Source organism: Mobula birostris, chromosome 6 (assembly GCF_030028105.1).
Source record: "Mobula birostris isolate sMobBir1 chromosome 6, sMobBir1.hap1, whole genome shotgun sequence".
Taxonomy (NCBI): domain Eukaryota; kingdom Metazoa; phylum Chordata; class Chondrichthyes; order Myliobatiformes; family Myliobatidae; genus Mobula; species Mobula birostris.
The window spans coordinates 155,536,194-155,559,442 of record NC_092375.1 but is presented as its reverse complement, the minus strand read 5'-3'; the positions used below and the strand labels follow the sequence as shown (position 1 = coordinate 155,559,442).

The 23,249-nt window shown below is 40.2% G+C and overlaps 1 protein-coding gene across 6 annotated transcripts in view; it reads left to right on the top strand.

Moving 5' to 3' along the window:
* Positions 1-22,775, top strand: part of LOC140199490 (NGFI-A-binding protein 1-like) — a 41,175-nt gene extending 18,400 nt beyond the window's left edge. For all 6 annotated transcript variants that reach the window (XM_072261672.1, XM_072261674.1, XM_072261673.1 and 3 more), the window contains exons 6-8: positions 14,758-14,923; positions 19,363-19,485; positions 20,681-22,775. In XM_072261672.1, the coding sequence (XP_072117773.1) occupies positions 14,758-14,923; positions 19,363-19,485; positions 20,681-20,787 (396 nt within the window). In that variant the 3' untranslated portion in view covers positions 20,788-22,775. The remainder of the gene's footprint in view (positions 1-14,757; positions 14,924-19,362; positions 19,486-20,680) is intronic.
* The last annotated feature ends 474 nt before the right edge of the window (positions 22,776-23,249 follow it).

The window sequence follows — 23,249 nt, the reverse complement described above, 5'->3', positions numbered from 1 at the left end:
GAATGTCGTAAAGCGAAGAAGCGATTACCATTTATTTATATGGGAAAATTTTGTGAGTGTTCGCAGACCCAAAAATAACCTACCAAATCATGCCAAATAACACATGAAACCTAAAATAACAGTAACATATAGTAAAAGCAAGAATGATATGATAAATGCACAGCTTATATAAAGTAGAAATACTTTTCCACAATTATTGCCTGAACTGCTCTCTGTAGCAAAGTTCTCATGCAAGCACTGTCGGCAAAAGCACGGCGCAAGCGCTCTCCAATAACCTTTAAGCTGTGAAGCTGCCAAATCATACCAAATAACTTGTAAAAATACACAGCCGATATAAAGTAGAAATAATGTACGTACAGTGTAGTATCACTTACCGGAATTGGGAAAGCGCGGAGCACACTGATGATGATGTGTTAGACTGAGTCGTCGGAGTTTGGGTGGTGCAATGGCCCCCACCCTCCGGGCAGCGAACCGATACCGAACCGCGAAGCACGCAGCGGTAGCCGGGAAGCACACAGCACATCTTTAAGAAAAAAGCCGAAATAAACATGCTAATTAATTAGGTGCTTCCCGGCACGTAATTGTCGGCCCAGATCAGTGCCGATTGCTGATTGCATCGCCTCTGATCTGAGCCAAATGCATGTCGGGCGGCACCTAATTAATTAGCATGTTTATTTTGGCTTTTTTCTTAAAGATGTGCTGTGTGTCTCCTGGCTACTGCTGCATTCTCCACGAATTGGTATCTGTCCGCGGCCTGGGTGTTGGGGTGGTGGGACACGGGGGTGTCATCTTGTCATCTGTTTCCATTAGGGCAGGCAGCTCATCTTCTCCTATGACTGCCCGCCTCGATGTCGCAAGTCGAGGTTCGTCGTCTGCTGTGGCTGATGTGGAAGGCTTGCTTGACTGCTGAGCCTCGCGCATTTCTCTATCATACAGTTCTTTGTAAGCACTCAAACCATCCTGCAAATATCCACTAAACCGACATACCCTTTCAAAATTAAAATCGTACTTTATCATTACTCATTCGGTTTCGATTGTTATCCTTTCCTCTTCCAATTGCATCAGCTCTTCATCTATCAGTTCTTGGTCATGGGATGCCAAAACCTCTTCAACATCATCTTAGTCAGCTTCCACAAGCCAAACTCACTTAGTCCTTACTTCATTCACCACGATCAAAATACTTAATTATGTCTAGTTTTACACTAAGTTTAACACCTTTACGAGCTCTTCCAGGCTTTTCCGATACCATAGAACTCATCTTGCAAATGGCTGCTCACAGGCACGTGTTTAAGCAATGCTGGCGAGATTGCAGTTCCGAATCTGGGGGAGAGCGGCTGCTTGAGGCGCGCGCTGCCTTTTATCGTGCGCTGATTTTTTCGTAACAGTGAAAGCACCTTCTGTTAGCGAAAACAGGGTACTAATGTAGGTCTTTTGTAACAGTGAGGTTTCGTAAAGCAAACGTTCGAAAAGCGGGGGACACCTGTACTTCAATGTCATGTTTACAGCAAATAGGGAACTCTCTAAGCACAGCTCTTTAGCTGTTACAGATTAGACCTTTCAGCTTTATGCGTGGTTGGTGAGATATAGTTTCACAAGGAAAATTGGTACTTCATCCTCATTCCTTATCAAGAACAGAAGCAACAGATATAATTTTTTGTACCTCCATGTCAATTATGTGGCAAGTGTGGATAATCTCCTATTTTGTTCACTTACCAACCATACTTCAGCCAAGGATGTATCTTGTCCTCTTAGAGTACTATGCTAACTGTTTGGTTCATGTCAACACTTTGTGACCAAGTTGTGTATCTAGTGCGGTTAATATTATCATTAGCCGGCATCAGAGAGATCAAGACTTCAGTTTACAGCAAGATTCCTCCCTTCATATAGAGGTTCTTAGATAGATAAGAAAATGGAGAAACAGTAAGGAACATAAAAGTGGAGGAAGATAAGATCATAAAACACGGGCAGAATAAGGCCATTCAGCCCATTGAGCCTGCTGTGCCATTCCATCATAGTTGATTTACTGCCCCTCTCAACCCCATTCTCTGGCCTTTTCCCTATAACTAATCAAGAACCTGTCAACCAATATTCCCTCTGATTTGTAATGGCCAATATCTTGTGCTGTGCGATTTTCTACCCAGTGACAACAATATATGCACACTGAATAATTTTTTTTTCAATAAAAATAGTATTAGCAAGCCAGTTTGAAAGTCTGCAGACAATTTATCGCAAACTCCATGTTGTCAACACTTCATATCAGAAACCAGGAAAGGAAATGTGAATGTGTATGATCGTGAAATATACTTAACGTGCCAACAATGTAGAGGGTGACAACCTTTTGTGTGCAGTTTAAATTCCTTTGTGCACTAGTAGCAAAAGATGTGTGTGCGTCCACACCTGAGAGGGATCATTACTATCACCTCTGTTTTAAATCTACACAATGACTTGGCCTCCACAGTAGTCTGTGGCAAAAAATTCCACAAATTCATCACCCTCTGGCTAAATAAATTGCACCTCATATCTGCTGTAAAGAGACATCCTATTCTGAGGCTGTGCCTTCTGGTTCTACACTCTCTGACTATTGGAAGCATCCTCTCCGTGTACACGCTACAGTATCTGGTTCTTTTAATATTTGATTAGGTTTCGATGAGACTTCCCTCATTCTTCTAAACTCCAGTGACTACAGGCTCAGAGCCATCAAACATTAACCCTTTCATTCCCTGAATCATTTGCATAAACCTTCTCTGGACCCTCCCCAATGGCAACGCATCCTTTTTTAGATATAGGGCTCAAAACTGCTCAAGATACTCTAAATGTGATCTGACCGTTCCCATAAAATGTCTCAGCATTATATCCTTGCTTTTATATTTTAGTCTTCGAGCTAGCATTGCAGTTGACTTGTATTACCAACTCAACCTGCAAGTTAACCTTCAGGGAATCCTACACTAGAACTCCCAAGTCCCTTTCTATCTCTGATTTCTGAATTATTTATGATCTATAATGTTGTAATCAACTTAGTTAAACAAAAGAGTAAATTGCTAAAACAAGTACAGAAACACTGAAGATATTCAGGAGATCAGGCTGCATCTCTGGGAACAGAAACAGAGTTAAAGTTTCAGGTTGGAGTCTATCAGAACCATCTACTGAGTCGTTCCAGCATTTTTTGTTTTTGTTTTGGCTTTCCAGTATTTGAAGCATTTTGTTGATTTCCTCCCCCCCATGGAAGCGAATTGCATCCAGTCACATTAATTTCCTTCATATTTTTTGCAATTAAGCCATATACGTGGCATCAACCCATATAAGTTTATTAAGAATTGTATTTCATTTGTGACATTTTCAGTACATGCTGCTTTCCAGGACATAACCTTCTGCTGTTCAATTTATGTCACCATTTGCTAAGTGACTTGAATTGAAAATGCCAAATCTTGTCCTCATTCCAGCCATGGAGGCTCTTTAATTTAGTGCCGAGATAAGGAACTGATTTTAGGGTAAGTGAGGTAAATTGATGCATTTCCCCAAAACTCGCTTTGATAAGGTTATCTACAGTATATTAAAACTCCCTCATAGTATCTATTCCCAACCATTTCTAAAATGTACAAGCCAAATTAGAGAAGTTTGTCCGTCTGCGGAGTGATGTCAAACAAACCTCTTGTGATAAGTATCACAAGCAGTTAGTTAAGAAGCTGCAAGGGTAAAAAGACCCTAATGGGAGTTATATACGTGCCTCAAACATTAGCCAGGATGTAGGATATAAATATCAATAGGAAATAGAAAAGGCATGTAATAAGGACAATGTTACAATAGTCATTGGGAATTTCAAATGTAGGTAGATTGGGAAAATCAAGTTGGTGCTGGATCCCAAGAAAGGGAATTTATAGTATGATTACAAGATGGCTTTATAGAGCTACTTGTGGTTGCACCCACCAGTGGAAAGGCAGTCTGGATTGTGTGTTGTGTAATGACCCAGATTTGATTAGGGAGCTTAAGGTAAAGGAACCTTTGGGAGACAGTGGCATAAGATGATAGAATTCACCCTGAAGTTTGAGGGAGAGAAGTTAAAGTCAGATGTATCAGTAATACAGTGGAGTAAAGGAAACTACAGATGTATGAGGGAGGAGCTGGCCAAAATTGATCGGAAGGGGCACTAGCAGGGATGACATCAGAAAAGCAATGGCTGGAGTTTCTGGGGGCAATTCAGAAGGCGCATGAAAATGATGAAGATGTATTCAAAAGGGAAGATAAAGCAGCCATGGGTGACAAGGGAAATCAAAGACAGCATAAGGACAAAAGTGAGGGCATATAATATAGCAAATATTGGCGGGAGGTTAGAAAATTTGGAAGCTTTTAAAATCCAAAAGAAGGCAACTTAAAAAAAAAAATAAGGAGAGAAAAGATGAAACATAAAGGTAAACTTATCAGAGAATACTAAATATTTTTCCAGGTATATAAAAGCTAAAACAGAGGTGAGAGTGGATATTGCACCACTGGAAAATGACACTGGAGAGGTAATAATGGGGGACCAAGAAATGGCAGACAAAGTCAACAATTATTTTGAGTCACCCTTCACTGCGGAAAATACAAGCAATATGCCAGAAATTTGAGTGTGTTGTGCGTATGGTTGTTATTACCTACGAGAAGATTGCTTGGGAAGCTGAAAGATCTGAAGGCAGATGTCACTTAGACCACATGGGCTATGTCCCAGGTTTCTGAAAGAGTTAGCTGAAAAGACTGTGGAGGCATTTGTAATGATCTTTCAAACATCACTAGATTCTGATATGGTTCTGGAGGACTGGAAAATTGCAAGTGTCACCCCACTAAGAAGGGAGGGAGGCAGAAGAAAGGAAATTATAGGCCAGTTAGTCTGACTTCTGTGGTTGGGAAATTGTTGGAGTCCATTATTAAAGATGAAGTTTTGGGATACTTGGAGGTGAATGATAAAGTAAACCAAAGTCAGCATGGTTTCCTAAGGGAAAATATTGCCTGACAAACCTGTTGGAATTCTTTGAGGAAGTATTACTAGAAACAGGCCTATTGTGGTTGACTGCCAATGACAAGTAGTGTTCCGCAGGGGTCAGTATTGGGGCAAGTTGTGTGTGAATGATTTGGATGATTGAGTTGATGGCTTTGTGGCCAAGTTTGCAGAAGGTACACAGGTAAGTGGAGGGGCAGGTAGTGTTGAGGAAGCAAGGAGTTTACAGAAGGATTTAGACAGATTAAGAGAATCGGTAAAGAAGTGGCAGATGGCATATAGTGTAGGGAAGCGTATGGTCATGCACTTTGGTAGAAGGAATAAAGTCATGGACTATTTTTTAAAAACAGGGAGCAAATTCAGAAATCCGCGGTGCATAGGGACTTGGGAGTCCTTGTGCAGGATTCCCTAAAGGCTAATTTGCAGGCTGTGTTGGTGGTAAGGAAGGCAAATGCAATATTAGCATCCATTTTGTAAGGACTGAAATATAAGAACAGGATGTGTTGCTGAGGCTTTATAAGTTATTGATCATACACATTTGGAACATTGTGAGCGGTTTTGAGCCCTTAATCTAAGAAAAGATATACTTGCATTGGAGAGGGTTCAGAGGAGGTTCACAAGAATCTTTCTGGGAATGAAATGGTTATTGTATAAGAGCATTTGATGGGTCTGGGCCTGTACTCGCTGGAGTTTAGAAGAATGAGGTGTGGGGGTGGGGTTCTCATTGAAACCTATAGAATATTGAAAGGCCTAGATGGAGTAGATCCAACGAGGATGTTTCCTATAGTGGGTGAGTCGGTGCCAGAGGGCACTACCTCAGAGTAGAAGGACTACAATTTAGAACAGAGATGAAAAGGAATTTCTTTAGCCAAAGAGTAACGAATCTGCGGAATCCATTATCATGGATGGCTGTGGAGCTCAAGTCAATGAGTATATAGAAAGCAGAGATTGATTCTTGGTTTGTTAGGGCAAGAAAGGTTACGGAGAGAAGGCAAGAGAATGGGGTTGAGAGGCATAACATATCAGCAATGATGGAATGGCAGAGCAGACTTGATAGGCCGAGTTACTTAATTGTGTTCCTGCGTCTCATGGTCTTGTGGATAAATATAAATTTTACACATATTGGATTGGTAGTACTTTCACCATACGACAAGTGCATGCAAGAAAAATTTTCCCACATTTATGTATTCGCTATTAAATGAGGAATTCTAGTATATAATCCTTAGTGCATTAGTGAAATTTCAAAATCCCATGTAATTGGTTTTAAAAAAATTTCTTTTCAGTTGCTATAAATAACCTACCCTGCAGATGACTTTTTGTCATTATTCCAATGCACCATCTTTGCGCCCTTGGCTACATTAACTGGGATTTGGCCTATTACTAAGTCCCAAAAGGCCCTGTTGATGTTTCTTCCTCCATGCTATGAGTAAAGCCTAGGTAGTTCTAAGGTAAGGACATGTTCAGCACAGCTTTGTGGGCCGAAGGGCCTGTATTGCGCTGTATGTTTTCTATGTTTGGGAGATGAGCAAGCTGTGCCCTTTAGGAAGCTTTTAATTGCTTCTGCATTCTGTAGCTTTAGGATAGGTTCGTTCAATAGATGTAGAGTCATAGAAAAGTATAGCACAGAAGCAGGCCCATCGGCCCATCTAGTCTGAACCAAACCATTTAAACTGCCTAGTCCCATAAAGCTGTACCAGGAACATAGTCCTCCAAACCCATACCATTCATGTACGTTTCCAAACAAATCTTGAAACATTGAAATCGAGCTCACGTGCACCATTTTGCTTTGGCAGCTCATTCCACATCTCCTGCCACTCAGATTGAAGAAGTTTACCCTCATATCCCCCAAACATTTCACCTTTCATCCTTAACCCATGACTTCTGGTTGTAGTCCCACCCAAACTCCGTGGAAGAAGCCTGCTTGCATTTACCCTATCTATATCCCTCATAAATTTGTATACCAGTATCAAATCTCCTCTCTGTCTTCTACATTGCGAGGAATAGAGACAATAGACAGTAGACAACAGGTGCAGGAGTAGGCCATTCGGCCCTTCGAGCAGCACCTCCATTCCCTGTGATCATGGCTGATCATCTACAATCAGTATCCAGTTCCTGCCTTATTCCCATAACCTTCGATTCCGCTACCTTTAAGAGCTCTATCCATCTCTTTCTTGAAAGCATACAGAGACCGAATATAGTCCTGACCTGTTCAATCTTTCCTTATAACTCAGGACCTCCAGATCCGGCAATGTCCTTGAATTTTTTCTCTGCCCTCTTTCAACCTTATTTACATCTTTCCTGTAAGTAGCTAACCAAAATTACACACAATACTTCAAGTTAGGCCTCGCCAAAGTCTTGTACAATTTCAACATAACATCCCACCTCCTGTAATCACTAATTTGATTTATGAAGGCCATTGTGCCAAAAGCTTTCTATATGACCCTATCTAATTGTGCTGCCACTTTCAATGAATTATGACCTATATTTCCAGATCCCTTTGTCCCACTGCACTCTTCTGTGCCCTACCATTCATTGTTAAGACCTACCCTAGATGGTCCTCCCAAAGTGCAACACCTCATACTTGCTTGCATTAAATTCCATCTGCCATTATTCAGCCCATTTTTCCAGTGGGCCCAAATCTTGCTGTAACCCATGATAGTCTTACTATAATATCCTGTTTATTTTGAGAGACTTTCTTAAACAGCGGAACAGCATTAGCTATCTTCCAGTCCTCTGGTATCTCATCAGTTGCGAAGGATGATTTAAATATCTATGCACAGGTCCTGGCTTTTTCTGCACTAGCCTCCCGCAGGGTCCAAGGGAACACCTTATCAGGGCCTGTGGATTTATCCACCCTGATTTGCCTCAAAACCTTCTGCTCTGTAATCTGTATAGTCCATGAGGTTGATGCCATTTTGCCTCACTTCAATAGACTGTGTCCATCTCTCGTAATAAATACAGATGCTTTCTGATGCCCTCAGAATTTTCCTCTCTGCAATTTAGAATCTCAACTGGTAGACCAGACCTATTTTTTTTTTGCATATCTATTTTGAAACTAATGGCATTGTGATTAATAGATACAAGGTATCCCCGTACACAAACATCTGTCATCTGCCCTATCTCATTCCTTAATAGCAGATCAGGTGTCGCACACTCTCTTGTTGGGACTTCTGTATACTGATTTGCTTGACTCCGATGACTTGTGGGAGGACAGCTCACAAGGAGATCTTCATTCAAAATTTAAAAAAAAGAAGGAAAATTACAGCCACAAACTGGTCCTGTTAAATGCTTACCACTTTCTATACATTTCTGTTTTGAGACCATCAAGATTTTCATCACTTTGTTACAATTTTCATCACATTATTAATTCTGAAGTAATAGCTCATTTCTTGTATTTGATTTACAATGTATTTTGATTTTCTCATTTTCTTTCGCCACATACCCACTTTTATCATTGTTATTCAATTGTTGGAAAACTATTATCCCTGATGGATGTGGTCTCTATTTTCTATATTAGTCAGTGCAGATCAAGTTGAACTGCTTGCCCTGCGAGAAGATTAAATTGAGTAATACTTCCTTCTCATTTTTCTTTCACAAGCATATGATTGAGGTTTTAATGCAAGTGTGTGATTTGGGTTGGTCACCTGCCAACTGGGTAATTTTAAAGAAAACTAGGGTCTGGATTTATCTTGCCTTGCATTGCAGGTAACTTGGCTGGGAAGGTGGAAATATTGCTCTGCGTAGTGTCGGACATTTCTAGCTGATGTAGAGAATGAAGTTTAGCATCTGGAGATATCTCTGCGCAAAGCTGCTGTGATGTTCACAGTTGTACAGGTCGACCTTCACTAATCCGGCACTCTTGGGACCTGAGGAGTGCCGGATTAGTGAAAATGCCGATTACGGAAGGATCACATTAAGCATAATCAATGCCGGATTATCGAAGGAGCCGGATTATCGAAGGAACCGGATTACAGGTAGTCGGATTAGTGAAGGTCGACTGTACCGTATACTTCTGGTCCCATGACTACCTTTAGTCCAATTCCTCTGATAGTAACTAATTGTGCTACATTTACTAAAAGCATGAACTACTTCTTGGCTGATATATAAAATGTCACACTCTGCTGATGATTCACATGAGTCATACTTTTCAGCTGTTGATGGCACAATGATACGTCTAGTGTGCGATGCATTACAATCTGTTGCTTTTGTCATACAAAAATGCTGCATCTGGGAAATAAAAAGTTATATTTGATCAACAGTGGACTCGGGTTTTTACCTATGGCTTAAACTGCCTTTGATTGCATGCTTGAATCTAATTGCTTTGTCCTCAAGCATCTCAAACATTCCTTAGAGCATGGGTTCCCAAACTTTTTAATGCCATGGACCACTACCATTAACTGAGGAGTCCGTGGGCCCCAGGATGGGAATTCCTCCCTTGGATCATAAGACATAAGAGTAGAATTAGGCTTTTTGGCCCACCGAGTCTACTGCAGCAGTTTGTCATGGCTGAATTATTATTTCTCTCAACCCCATTTGCCTGCCTTCTCCCCATAACTGTTGACACCCTTACTAATCAAGAACCTATCGACCTCCACCTTAAATATACCCAATGATCTGGCCTCCACAACTGTCTGTAGCAATGAATTCTACAGATTTAATGCCCTCTGACTAAAGAAATTCCTTCTCATCTTTATTCTAAAGTGACATCTTTCTATTGAGTCTGTGCGCTCTGGTCCTAGACTCCCCCATTATAGGAAACATCCTCTTCACATCTACTCTATCTAGGCCTTTCAATATTCAATGAGTTTCAATGAGATTAAAATATTCATAGTACAAATATTGGTATCTGTTTATTTTTTTCCCCTCCACAATGTAACTAACACTTCAATTTGAGCTTAAGCTATTCCACCCATCAGAACCTTGTGAAGAATTCTGGTTTTCCCGATCCAGTACAGTGTAATTGAAATGGGAAGAGACCACCAGGCAGGTGGAGGAAAAGATTTAAGGAAATGCTCAAAGCTTCCTTGAAGAAATGCAACATCTTCCCTGACTCATGGGAATCTCTGGCCCATGACCATACAAAGTGGAGGAAGAGCATTCGGAGTGTTATTGTGAAGCTCAATGGCATAGGCCCTGAAAGCCGTGTTATGGGTACAGCACTGTACATGCCAACCACCCACCTGTCCTCTTAACCACCAGCAACCTCGGGTGACACAGTGATGCAGCTCACAGAACTGCTGCCTCACAGTGTCAGATACCTGGGTTCACTCCTGACCTGAGGTTTATGCTTGCAGCTTCTCCCTGTTCTCTGGATTCCTCCTGACTCCCAAAGATGTGCAGGTTGGCTAAGTTCACTGGTCACTGTCGGTTCCTCATAGTGTGCAGGTGAGCGATAGATGGGAATGTGGAGAGCGTAAAAAAAAAATGGATTTACTGTACAATTAGTGTTAATGGCTCAGTGGGCCAAAGGGTCTTTTTCTATAACACATCTGTCTACAACCAGCTGCTCCTTCTACAGTATAGCCTGCAGTTCCCATGTTAGCAACACCTTCAGTACGCTGGATGAACTCAATGGTCGGGCAGCATCAGTTAGAAATGATGAGTTGACGTTTCGGGCCAGAACCCTTCGTCAGGACTGAAGAATGAAAGATGGGGAAGGATTTGAAGAATGCTTGTAGCTTCAGTTGAAAGACCAGTAATTTGAAAGACAAAGTGGTGAGGAAGGGGAAGCATTGACATCATAGCCCTGAAAACAATGGGTAGTAGAAGAAGGAGGCAGAACCATGAGGGAGCTGGGGGAGGGGATAGAGTGAAATAGGGATAGAGGAAGGGAGGGGGAGGGAATTACCAGAAGTTGGTGAATTCTATGTTCACACCAAGGGACTGGAGACTACCTAGAAGGTATATGAGGTGTTGCTGCTCCAACCTGAGTTTAGCCTCATCATGGCAGTAGAGGAGGCCATGTATGGACATATCTGAATGGGAATGGGAAGCAGAGTTGAAGTGGGTGGCTACCGGGAGATCCTGTCTGTTGTAGCGGACGGAGTGGAGGTGCTCGACAAAGCGCTCCCCCAATCTGCGTCAGGTTTCACCGATGTAGAGGAGGTGGCACTGGGAGCACCGGATGCAATAGATCACCCCAACCGACTCACAATTGAAGTGTTGTCTCACCTGGAAGGACTGATTGGGGCCCTGAATGGTTGCAAGAGATGAGGTGTAGGGACAAGTGTAGCACTTACGCTTACAGGGATAAGTGCCAGGTGGGAGATCCTTGGGGATGGACATGTGGATAAGGGAGTCATGGAGGGACCAATCCCTGCGGAAAGCGGAGAGGGCTGGAGAGGGAAAGATGTGCTTAGTGGTGGGGTCCTGTTGAAAGTGGCGGAAGTTGCGGAGGATAATGTGTTGGATCTGGAGGCTGGTGGGGTGGTAGGTAAGGACAAGGAGAACCCTGTCCCTGTTGTGGTGGTGGGAGGATGGGTTGAGGGCCGAAGTGCGGGAAATGGAAGAGATGCGGGTGAAGGCATCATTGATGACGGTAGAAGGGAAACCATGATCCTTCAAGAAAGAGGACATTTGAGATGTCCTGGAACGGAAAGCCTCATCCTCGGAGCAGATGGGAATAAGTTCCCATGTTAGCTTTTTTAGCCACCTAAGAATTGACAGAACCAGAACAGAAGCAAGTCATTCTCAATCCCGTGAGACTGTCTAAGTAGAGATTGATTCTATGATTACATGGCCTTAATAGATTGTACTGCATAGGATTAGAGACTGGCAGCATTGAAGAGTAGTATCATTGTTTGGATGATTTGGGACACAGTTATTGTTAGCAGCTGAAGACGGGGAAGTAGGGGTTGGGTGTGGATTGGAAAGGGGGTGGTCTGGGAGGGTAGGGGAATTGAGAAGGGGAGGATAAGAGGAAGGGGCTCAGAGAGGTGAGTGAGGGGAGAAAGTGCAGAAGGCAGATAGAGCAAAGGCTCAATTTGTAGAGATACTGAGGGGCGGGTGATGTGCGTGCCTCGGGGTGGTTAAAGTGCATTGTCGTGTGCTTAATGTGTGACACCTTGGGAGGGTTGGAGAGAGCAAGATTCTGAGATGGGGTGATGAAAGGACAGGGGTAATAGAGGGGAACTCCTGTGATGGCAGGGGAGGACGGTTTGTGGAGGGAAATTCCTAAGGTAATGCAGGAGTGTGGACCATGCAGGGAAATTCCTGAAGTAATGGGGATTGAGGGGAAGTCCTAAGGAAGAGAGGAAGGGGAGGCAGGTGGAGGGGAAATCCTGGAAGGGTGGACGTGGAGGAGGTCTAGGGAGTGGAGGTGGAGAGATGCAGAGGTTGCAGAAAGTTGGAGGATGTGGGAGGGGAGGTCTGGGAACGGCTGGGCATTGAGGTTGTAGGGAGGTGAAGTAACCGGAGTGATCTGTTAGCTGTGGGGGAGAGGGTGCTGAGTTTTGGCATGGTGCGATTGCTTTTGAGGGGAATGATCAGACTGTGAGGTGGATTCTACTGCACCCCCCCCCCACAGGTAATTGACACACAGACTTTCCTCTCGTGTTTCTATTTGAAGATTGGTTGAGAATGAGGCCAGTCCATACTCCAAAAAAAAAAGACAGATAAGTAGATTTCTCTCAGTATTTTCCTATCAGTCAGAAAAGCAAGTGTTACACATCAATGAATGTTGCAACTGGTTGTGACTCTGCTTACTCATCAGTAGTGGAGACAGAGTCGAATTCAGCAGATCGGTTGGTTTAAAAAGTCAATAGTGTGTGCTTTAGCTACACACTATAGTACAATGTACTCCTGTGTTACAGTAACAACAATTACCATTACAAGATTCACATATCACTACCAAACTATGGAGTAATTTCACTCTTACATAGGATTTACATGAGGAAACAAAAATAACAAAGCAAGCCCTGAAACTAGCAACATACTTGGTCAATTTTTGTCAAAGGTTCACGTGACATGAAAATTGTGATGCGATTGGTTTTCTAGAAACACGCCCCCTCATATGACATGCAGGAAGGAGGAAGTTGTCCTGTTGAATGGTCTGCTCCAAGCAATAGAACTGTTATTAATTTGTGAACTTTTTCTATCAGGATGAGTTATGTAACTGTAATCCGAAGTATATTGGTGAAATAGTGGGAAAACCCTGGTTACAGTAATTGGGTTTATTTGTCACCAAAGCCAATCTGAGCAGTCTGTTCTACGTTAGAATCATGCCGGTTTGATTGCAGAATTGGTTTATTGCTGCACATCAGGTGCCCGTACTAGATGCCCACGGGAATATCAGACCTATAGGTAAATATTTTAAAATAAACACAGCCGAGAGGAATAGGTAATCACCACTATTGTGGTTTACTTAAACATCCTTGAAAGCTTTAGTTTAACCCTTTTTTTGGACATCACACTTTCCAATTAAAACATAAATAAAAAGTTTGAAAGGGACTTTGAGTGAAATGTAGCAATTGATTGAACTGCCCCTCAGTGGAGTAGATTTTTAAGCAGTTACATTATTACTACCTTTCAAAAAGTGTTACTTGCTGTTTATAAGCAAGTCCTCCTACGAAAAGCAATGTATCAAAGTGTATTGTGCATTCCATAGGAAATAGCTATATTCTATCTAAATACATGAAACTATATTTGATTATTTATTGATTTATATTTTGCAATATGCATTTTACTTTATGTATATTCATTTGGTTGAACCTAATTGATTATTATCTATAATTTTAAGCTCTTTAATCAATGAAAAGCCAGTGAGACTGTAGCTTGTCTTGCCCACTAAAATGAATTACTGTAGGTCCATTGCGTTTGCGTGATCGTTTGTTGAAGTGTGGCTGCTTCTACCTTTCCTGTTTTGATTGCGATCAATTTACCTGGAGATTTTTTTTAGTCAACTGCTAATATAATTGCAGAAAAAGTACCTGAGCTTGGAATACAGGCCATGTGCAAACACACATGAAAGGACTGTGCTTCTATGCAGGAAGCTTCTCTATTTTTCCATTCCACTTTACGGTAAATCTTTGGTTCTTCCACTGAGTAGGAACTGGTAGATTACCTGGATCTTTGGTTTTTTCTTGCTGTTGAGTACCTTCCTGAAGCATGACCTTCTGTATCCTTGACTCCTTAAAAGATCCACATCAAATTGGAGGAATCAAGGATTCAGCAAGCCCAATTCCTAGTTAAAACAAAGTCCATGTGGTTGCTGAGACCAAGGCTCCTCCTGATTTACGAGGGAATATTGGCCTGCCATTTGCTTAGCTCTTTCTAATTCAACACTACACCTGGTGCATTGGTACAGGCATGGCACAAATGTTTAGCTTGTACTGTGAGTAGAGCCCAGTGCCACATCTTATCCGTAGGTTTCCAGAGCAAAGAAGTTGGGTTAATGTTGAAGCTGCTGCTTCTTGGCCCCTAGTTGTTGGAGAGGTAGTGGTGGCTTGGTGGGAAGTGTGTAAGGCCTGTGGGCTAAATTGTGGTGGGCTCATCACAAACAGACCCTGAATACCTGTGTTTGTGTGTGGGGCAGCGTGGCAGGGAATGTTAACAGTTTCTTCAAAGGTGATGCAGGCATGTGAACAGTATTGAAACTAAATGCATAAGTGATATGATTGTAATTATTAATTTTAGTACAAGGTAATCATTCAATAACATTCAAATTAAAATATGGATGAAAAATGTACATTTAATGTTTCAGTTAGTATGGAGAGGGAAGCGCCTACCTTGTGATTTTTTTTTTTACCTACCAGATGTCACTAATTAAACTGTATCTTTGTACTTTTCAGGTCCAGCTTGAAGCCATAACGGCTAAATACATAATGCTTGTACGTGAACAAACAGGCCAAGACATGTTTCAAACAGATGAGAGACGTCTCTCTGCCACAGCTTGTAGGCAATATTCCGAGGAGCAGAATTCCAGAAGCCCCTCAGCAGAGAATGTGGATGGACCAGGTACAAAATCCATGTATGCCAATCATGTATAATAAATCATCTGGTCAAAATGAAATGGCATCAGAACACGTGATTGCACTGAATTTCAAATTAATGCTCTAGACCAAAAATGGATTGTATTTTTCTTCAGAATCACTAGTAGTAATAAATATTTAAAATCTTTAAAGCTTTGCCACAATCTCTAAACTATACCTCATTCTGTAGAGTATTGAGCCTCAAAATAGATTTGGTATTTGGCCAACACCAGTCTCTAATTTCTGGTCTGATTATGACTAGGTCTCTAACTGACTCAGCCTTACAGAGAGAGGTTTGTGATGGATAGGTTCATTGTATCAACTTGTTTTTCCCATGATTTGGAAATCAAGATATAAGGAATATGTCTATGATGATAGCAGCATGTATCTAACAACAGTTCCCAGGTTCCTCAAATGTCCTTTTTAATCCCTTTAATATAAAACAAATGTAAGGTATCTTCATCATCATCAGGTGCCATGCCCAGTTTGAGCTTTGACTGCCATGGCCCACACACTCCTGTTTCAGGTCAAATGGATCAATTCATTGGTATTCATTTCCAGTTCTCTGGCTGCTGTCTCCATCATCATTTGTCTTTGTCTTCCTCTTGCTTTCTTCCCTTCAATCATTCCCATAATTACCGTGCATTCTAACTCCTCTTTCCTAATCACATGTCCAATGAAGTTACGTTGCCTTTTCATGATCTCATACATTATTTCTCTTTTTGTGTTTGCTCTGTTCATGACATCCTCATTAGATATTCGTTTCGTCCATGATATTCTTTGCATCCTCCTCAAAAACCATATCTCTGCTGCTTCAATTCGTTTCCTCATGTTACTCAGAATGTCCAACATTCTGAGCCGTACAACATAACTGGATAAACGTAACATTTCAGTACTCTGAGGCGGGTTGTCATGCCTAGTTTAGTATTGGTCAGTATACTCTTCATTCTTGTAAAGGTGTCTTTCGCGATCCCTATTCTTCTTTTGACATCCATGTCACACCTGCCATGTGATGTCACCCAGTTTCCAAAGCAGCAAAAGTTCTGTAATTGTTTTATGTCTTCCCCATTTATTCTCAGCCTGCAGATAGGATTCTCCTTCTTTTTGGATATCACCATACATTCTGTCTTTTTGCAATTGATAGATAGACCCATTTTTGCACTTTCTTCAACAACTGTATCAATTAAGTTTTGTAGTTCTTCCTCCATACTTGCAATTAACACAGTGTCATCCGCATATCTGAAATTATTGATGTTTTCACCGCCAACTTTGATTCCCAAGATGTCTCTTATTTTTTGTAATACTGTTTCACAGTACACATTAAATAAATCAGGGGAGAAAACACACCCTTGTCTAACTCCTCTCTTGATTTTCTGATTAGGCGGAGGTCTTTCGAATCTAGATCTGGAGTTTCCTGTAATATTTCAAATAACTTATTGTGCTTCAATTTACACCTGCATCAACGTATATATTGATCAAAATAAGTTCTTGGTGCAATATAACCATATCTTGCAGGAAGCCATCTTATTAAGACCAATATTGAGTTTTAAATTTCACTCCTAGGACAAGGATATTGTTTGCAAGGCCAGACTTTTAATACCCAAATTTAACTTCTTTTAAGAAGGTGGACTGCCATCTTCTTTAACTAACTACTCCTGGAATACTGTCATGTCGGGATTTCAGGATCTTGAGCCAGTAGCTAGTTGGAATGGCATGTGACTTGTAGGGGAGCTTGCTAGTAGTGACGTTCCCAAGTGCCTGCAATTCATGTCCTTTGAGGGGGTAGAGATCATGATTCTGACGAACTGCTGTAATGCATTTTGTAAGTGGCACAAACTGCAGCCACAGTGCAGCAATGGTGGAGAAGTTGGCTTTTAGGGAGCGGTGTAGAGGGCGCAGATCAAGAGCGTTGTGCATTCTGGAAAGTGTTGAGCTACCTATCTGTGTTGGAATGTTACTTTCAAAGACAGATGAGAGAATATACACTTACATAGTTCTGTCTTATAGACGGAGGCAACCCCAACATGTAGGCAGCTTCACACCTTTCAGGAAGAGACGGCCGGCTTGATTTGCACCCTGTAGACCACTTATAACACTCACTCTTCCACCACTCGTGTACCGTGGTTGAGTTCAAGTTCAGCTTGAATTGGACCATGTGTTTATGTGAGTAGGCAGAAAGCTGATTAATTCAGTGGATTTTATTTAATCTGCTTCCTTTCTCTCCCGTAATATGATGCACAAAATCTTTTAATACTTGTATCAACTCAAGGGTTGGACTGACATTCTGGTCTAGGGGTATAGATCTTTTGGTTCTAAGGACTGTTAATACTATTCCTACTCCTGCTCCTGCTATATCTTAACTGTACCATCATCTACTTCTCTTCTAATATTTATATCTGTACACTTGTAATGCTACTGTGACAATGTAATTCTCTTTGGGATCAATGAAGTATCCATCTATCTATAAGACAGTTCAATATCTTTAAGGAAGAAAATGCCCACATGCCTTGCACCCTGTACACAAGCAGTAACACTCAATCCCCTGTTCTCCAGAATGCCTGATATTAAGTGCTTATAAGCATGAAGCATTTGTCTTGTGTGTGCTATACTTGATCCTATTGGACACGAGGTTCATGTTGCATGCATGCATTTCAGAATGCAACTGTTTTGCAGTCATTCAGTTTTGAAACAAGTCATAGTTTCTGTATGCACTTACCGTGCTGCTTTGCAGTTGAAGACCTCCGTCTCTTTGCAAGTATATTTGCTGCTTTTGAATCCATTCTGAAAAGATTATACTTGACAAGTAACTACCTCTCAGTGTATTCTCCCTCTTTTTTCCTCTAGCCGCAGTTGTTTGAGGCCTTTTTTATGCTAATGACATTTCAGTAGAGAGTTGTCAAATGCTGTTTAAGGGTAACCTTCTTGATGTGTTTTGTGTGTGTTTTTTTTCCCTTAAGTACTTTTCAGAGGAACATTTCACTTGTAGAAAAGCAATTTTCTGCTCAGTCTGCACTTCACAAAACTGTTGTGATTGAGTTGCATCTGGAGGCACAAAAGCATGACCTACATCTTTCTGCTCTGTGCATAGCACGCACTTTATTGTGCTGTGCCTCCCCAAACTAGATTTTATAGGTGCAACCATCACTTCAAGAAATGGTTGCAGGCATGGCTTTTTTATTCAGAAAGAAGCACCTAAATTTGTGCAAGTCATCTAGTCAACCCGTCATGTTGTAGATGTAGTGTAATGGATAACTGACTTGCAGTGATAAGCTCTTGTATTATCTTGGTATGGACACCTGGAAACCTTCAGTGCAAGCACAGGTATGTATTTGACACAGCTCCTTGCTAATCAATGATCTTGGATAGTGTTCCACCACACTGCTGATATTTTAGTTGGTGAACAGTAAGCCAGTGTTATTGCTGGATGAGGCAAGAACAAGTGGTGGTGTGATGTTGGAAGCAAAACCAGTTAAGAATCCTCTTGTTAAAACTATCAATAATTTATGGGGATGCGAATGACAGGTTAGAAGCCATGGGAATAGATTGCCCAAGTGTGACCTAAAATGCCGAAATTAGACAGCATTCTGGAAGTGTTCAGCAGCATGAATCAAATAACAAGTTTCAGTGGGAATTATGGTCACACAGCATGGAAATTGGCTCCACAAGCCTCTGGGTCAGCAACCATCTACACCAACGCTGCACTAATTCCCAGTTTATTGTCCACACATTTCCATCAACTTCAACCACTTTCCTGCATGATAGGGGATAATTACTAACTAGCACTTTTTTTTGGAATACCAGAGGATTGGTAAAAACTTCTACATGCATGCGCGCGCGCACACACACACACACACACACACACACACACACTTCCGCACAGAAGCGTCGGAGTTGTGAGGTAGCAGCTTTACCAGCTGTGCCAATGTGGTGCCCAAGTCTCCAGGAAAAGGGCCACTGAATTGTTAAGCTAATTCCAGAAGCATGAGCAAAATTCCGTCTTCAAACCTCCTGTGCTATTTGCACATGGCATGAATGACTTGCAGCTCATTTACACTCTTTTGCTGTATTCTCTTTTACTCCAGAATCTGAAAAAAGTGCCCGAGAAACTCCAAATAACTGCTGATACTTTTGGTGGAAAACACCTTTCTGAATAACACACACCTTTCTGATTGCATTCCTGACTTCAGTTTTTAGTTCGTCTTGCCCTTATGATGCAAAATAGTTTTGGAAATACTTAATCATCAAAAAAAAAACCCTCAAACAAAACAGTACTAGATTTAAGCTTAAAATGAGGCTTTCTTCCCTTCATAGAAGTTGGTTAATCTGGATGTATGTTTTTATGTATGATTGTTTTAGACTTACAGCATCTGTAAAGATTAAGACAGGTATTTATCGCTTGCTACTTTGTTCATCATTTTTCTTCAGCTGACAAACCATTGAATCTCAGGATCTCTAATCAGCAAAGCAGACAAATAATTCAGCAAATGGTATCGGGAGAAGAATTAAGCAGACAATATTCTAGCAATGCGAGAGAGTCGCACTCTTCAGGTAATTTGAATGGATCCATCAGCAAGATGATAGAAACCATTTATTGATAGTGAATTTTTTCTGTTAGTACTTTTTTTAAAACTTAAAATGTGGGTAATTGTACTATCTGAATTATCATAGACTGCAATCGGAATGCCTTGGCTGCACTTTACTTAAATGTGGCATGTACAGACCTTTACAATTATCGATGCCACTGCTTGGAGGTGAAAAGGAGAAAAACAACCTAACATTAATCACCTGCAAAAATACTTCTGAGCATACTTTAGATTACCTGACCTAGGATCGAATCTTATTTTCCCTGCACACAATCAGTTTTTCCACCAGAAATATTGCAGTATAGACATAATGGAAGACATGGTCAAAAACATTTCTGAGTGTGGTCCTCTGTCACACCAGCAAAATGTGACTTAACTTCACTATCTCTGTTTAACCAATGGTTTCAAGAAAGTAGATTTTGTAGTCAAGAACTAGTGAAAGCACTACTTTTCAGTAATGTAAAAGGATATTTTATTGCAGAAAAGAGATGTACCGAAGAATTCCAAACAGACAACCAATGTGTTACAGGTGGTTGCATTCTTGGAAGGCAATTCATGTTGCGATTTTTCCACAATATATTATGCATAATGTCATTATGCATATAATATGTCAAGAAATTAGATTTTTAAAAAAGACAATTTAATAAATTCTAAGAGAGCAAATCTTATTCTGTGTTCCAAATTTTTTTATTGTGATCTGTGAGGCCCATAAGCCTGAATTTCTGGAACCTGAATGGCCATAATATTGGGAGGAGGGTGTTATTTTTGTTATTGCATTTTTATTAATCTTGCTAAAAATCAAGCATTTTAAGTACTATGATTTATGCTATCTGCTGCTAATTTAAATTGATCACGTGTTCCACTGTTCAGGCCTTAATTATTTTATAAGCATTTCTAGAAATAATGGCATAAACATTTCACATTACTGTAGAATTGTATGTGCTTTCTATAACTTGTGGTGTGGAGGAGAAAGAAGGGAGTTTTTAATTGTGGTAAAACCACAACAGATCTAAATGTCAGCTTAAGGGTAAAGCCTACAATCACTATATCTACAAAGATAATGGGAGTGCTAGCAAACTCCATCTTTTCTATGAAATGCATACTATAATCACGGTTCATCTGTCTCTGGATTACTAGACTATTTTTTTTCTTTGTGACAGAAAACATAGGCACATTGAAGGAGTTCTGCCAGACAATTCTAAATCATACAGAAAAGAAGAATGAAACATTCAAGTCTATAAAAATAGAGCCTGAAGATATTAGATAGCCCTTTCCCAAATCTGCCTCCTTCTGAAAATGGCATCAGCAAGTACCGTAACCAAAGCCTTAAAGACCAGTGTTGCCTCATATCTGTTCCATTATTGTTTTTTTTTTGTTAAAGTTGCTGTGGACAATTGTTTGTTCAATAGAAAACTGAATAATTTCTAAACTGTTACTTCCTTGTTGACTGTGTTCATGAAGTTCTACAGCTTGTTTGAGTAGTGAATCAACTCCTTAAAACTAACCTATTTATTTAAAAAATAATCACTAAGAAAAGCAAACTCTCATGAAAATGGATGACAGTGTTGAAACTAAGTAATAAACAATACTTAACCTTTTAAACTACACTGGCTTAAGAGATAGGTTATGCATTGCTTTTGTCTGGAATCTAGTTTAGCTTAATGAAACTTGCTCATTGTATATTTTTATTTTGTTCCAAAGTGATGTGATGTATGCATGTAATGTCAAAACCTATACAAAGTACTGTAATTATATATATATATATATATATATATATATGACATGTTTATTTATCATCAATAAGGCATGTGGGATTGAATTCAATCAAGCACAAGTTTTGCTGAATTAGTGTAGTTGAGGTGAACCAAAATAGGCCACAGAGTAAGCACAACTGTTCAGCCTTGTATTGAAAGAGGAAGAAACTAATGTTCGAAAGCAAGTCTGAATGTTACTGTGCATTTCAAGCACACCTGTTGAAGTTATTTCCATTTATCAGAAGCAGTGCAAATTTCTGACTAAAATACAACAAATGTCAGCAGGCTCCATTTTTTTTTATTTTTGCAGGCCAGACATATGGAAAATTTTCACATAGAGGAAAAGGGCAGATTGTGGGAGGAAACTAAACATGTCATTTTTCTATTGAGAAGAACATATTTTAGCATATGTTCATTTTAGCATATGTTTATATACATTATGCATCAATCATTTTGTTTTTTTTCTATTATTACTATGTGAGTTATGCTATTAATTATTTTTTAAAACTTGCCACACCATTCCAGCCATTTGCAGATCTGATGAGGACTGGCCAGGAAGAGTTAATTGTAAACAAAAACTTTAGTCAAGAGCATCATGTTGGCAACTTTCTTATTGAAATTAGCAGAAATAATGCTCTGATTTGGACTGCATTAAAGATTTCTGGAACATGCTTTTTCAAATCTATTTTTCTACTTTTACTTTTTGTTCAATGTTTAAAATTAATGTTGCATTTTGTTTGTGGAGAACACATTTTATTTTGATTGTGCAGGCAGCCAAAGTGCCATATTATTTTTGATGCAGATTGATCAGCAATCAATGCAAAAGTAGTGTTGAGAGAAGAGACATCAGGGAGGGGAAAAATGCAATAATGACACACACAATGCTGATTTAATGCATTTGATTCGAACAACTGAAAGTAGATTTGTGTTCATAACGTGTAATAAACAACTTTGGTAGCTGATTATTACATTTTAGCCGAACTAGCTGTAGAGTTATAGTGGCAGATTAGCTGAATGGGAATTAAAAACAATTCCCTGTGGTACAACTCAATTTTAAAACTGTGTTGTACTTTGTTGCCATGAAATGTTCTTGTGAATTTCGACCTGTAATGTACTGATGTTACTATAATGATGTCTTGATTGTTCGCCAGTAGTATGTTAGAATGTAACTTTAAACTGTCTCCCTCATAATCCTTTAGCAACAGTAAGGTGATGAACAACAACGAGTACACATACTCTAATGTAATCAGTAATGTGTTGTGCTAATGTTATTGTTTCCTTTTGGAATTCAAGTTAATGAACATTACAAGGGTCTAAGGATCTCTGGGAGAATGGCCATTGTTCTAATGGTCTGTACTGTACTGAAATTGTTACTTAATTGATAAATGGGCCAGTGTTAATTATTCTGAGCGCTCTGAAAATACAGCATAAGATGTTTTGGATAAACACTAATGTATTTAATTTGTAATATAAACATTAAAATATATTTTTGGAGTTCTGATTTGCTGTCCGTGGTTTATATTCTTCTGAAGTCTCTCAAATCCTGCCTGAGCTGTGCTTGTGGGGCGTTTCATGTTTTTATTGGCAATACATTACAGCAACTGACAATGACTGAATCTTGATGCAAACCGCTCTCCACTGATGGAAATACACCCTAATCCTCATTTCCGATGAGAACTCGGCTCCACCATGATGGGTCGATCCAAACACTTGTGTGGTCTCTCTGAATGAGATAATGTCGAATCTATTGCCTCCTTTTAACTGTGATTTTGTACTTAAGGGATAATCTGAGAAAAATCAATTGCCAAACTGTGTAAGTCAGGTTTTCTCAAACAGGATTCCATGAAATCCCAGGGTTCAGTGAGAGATCATGATTTTAAAAAATGTATATTTCTTTTTGAACTTTGTGCAACGCATGATGTTAGTGCTCACAGAGGTGGGCAGTGACCGAGCAACCCTGTTAGCAATCCCATTA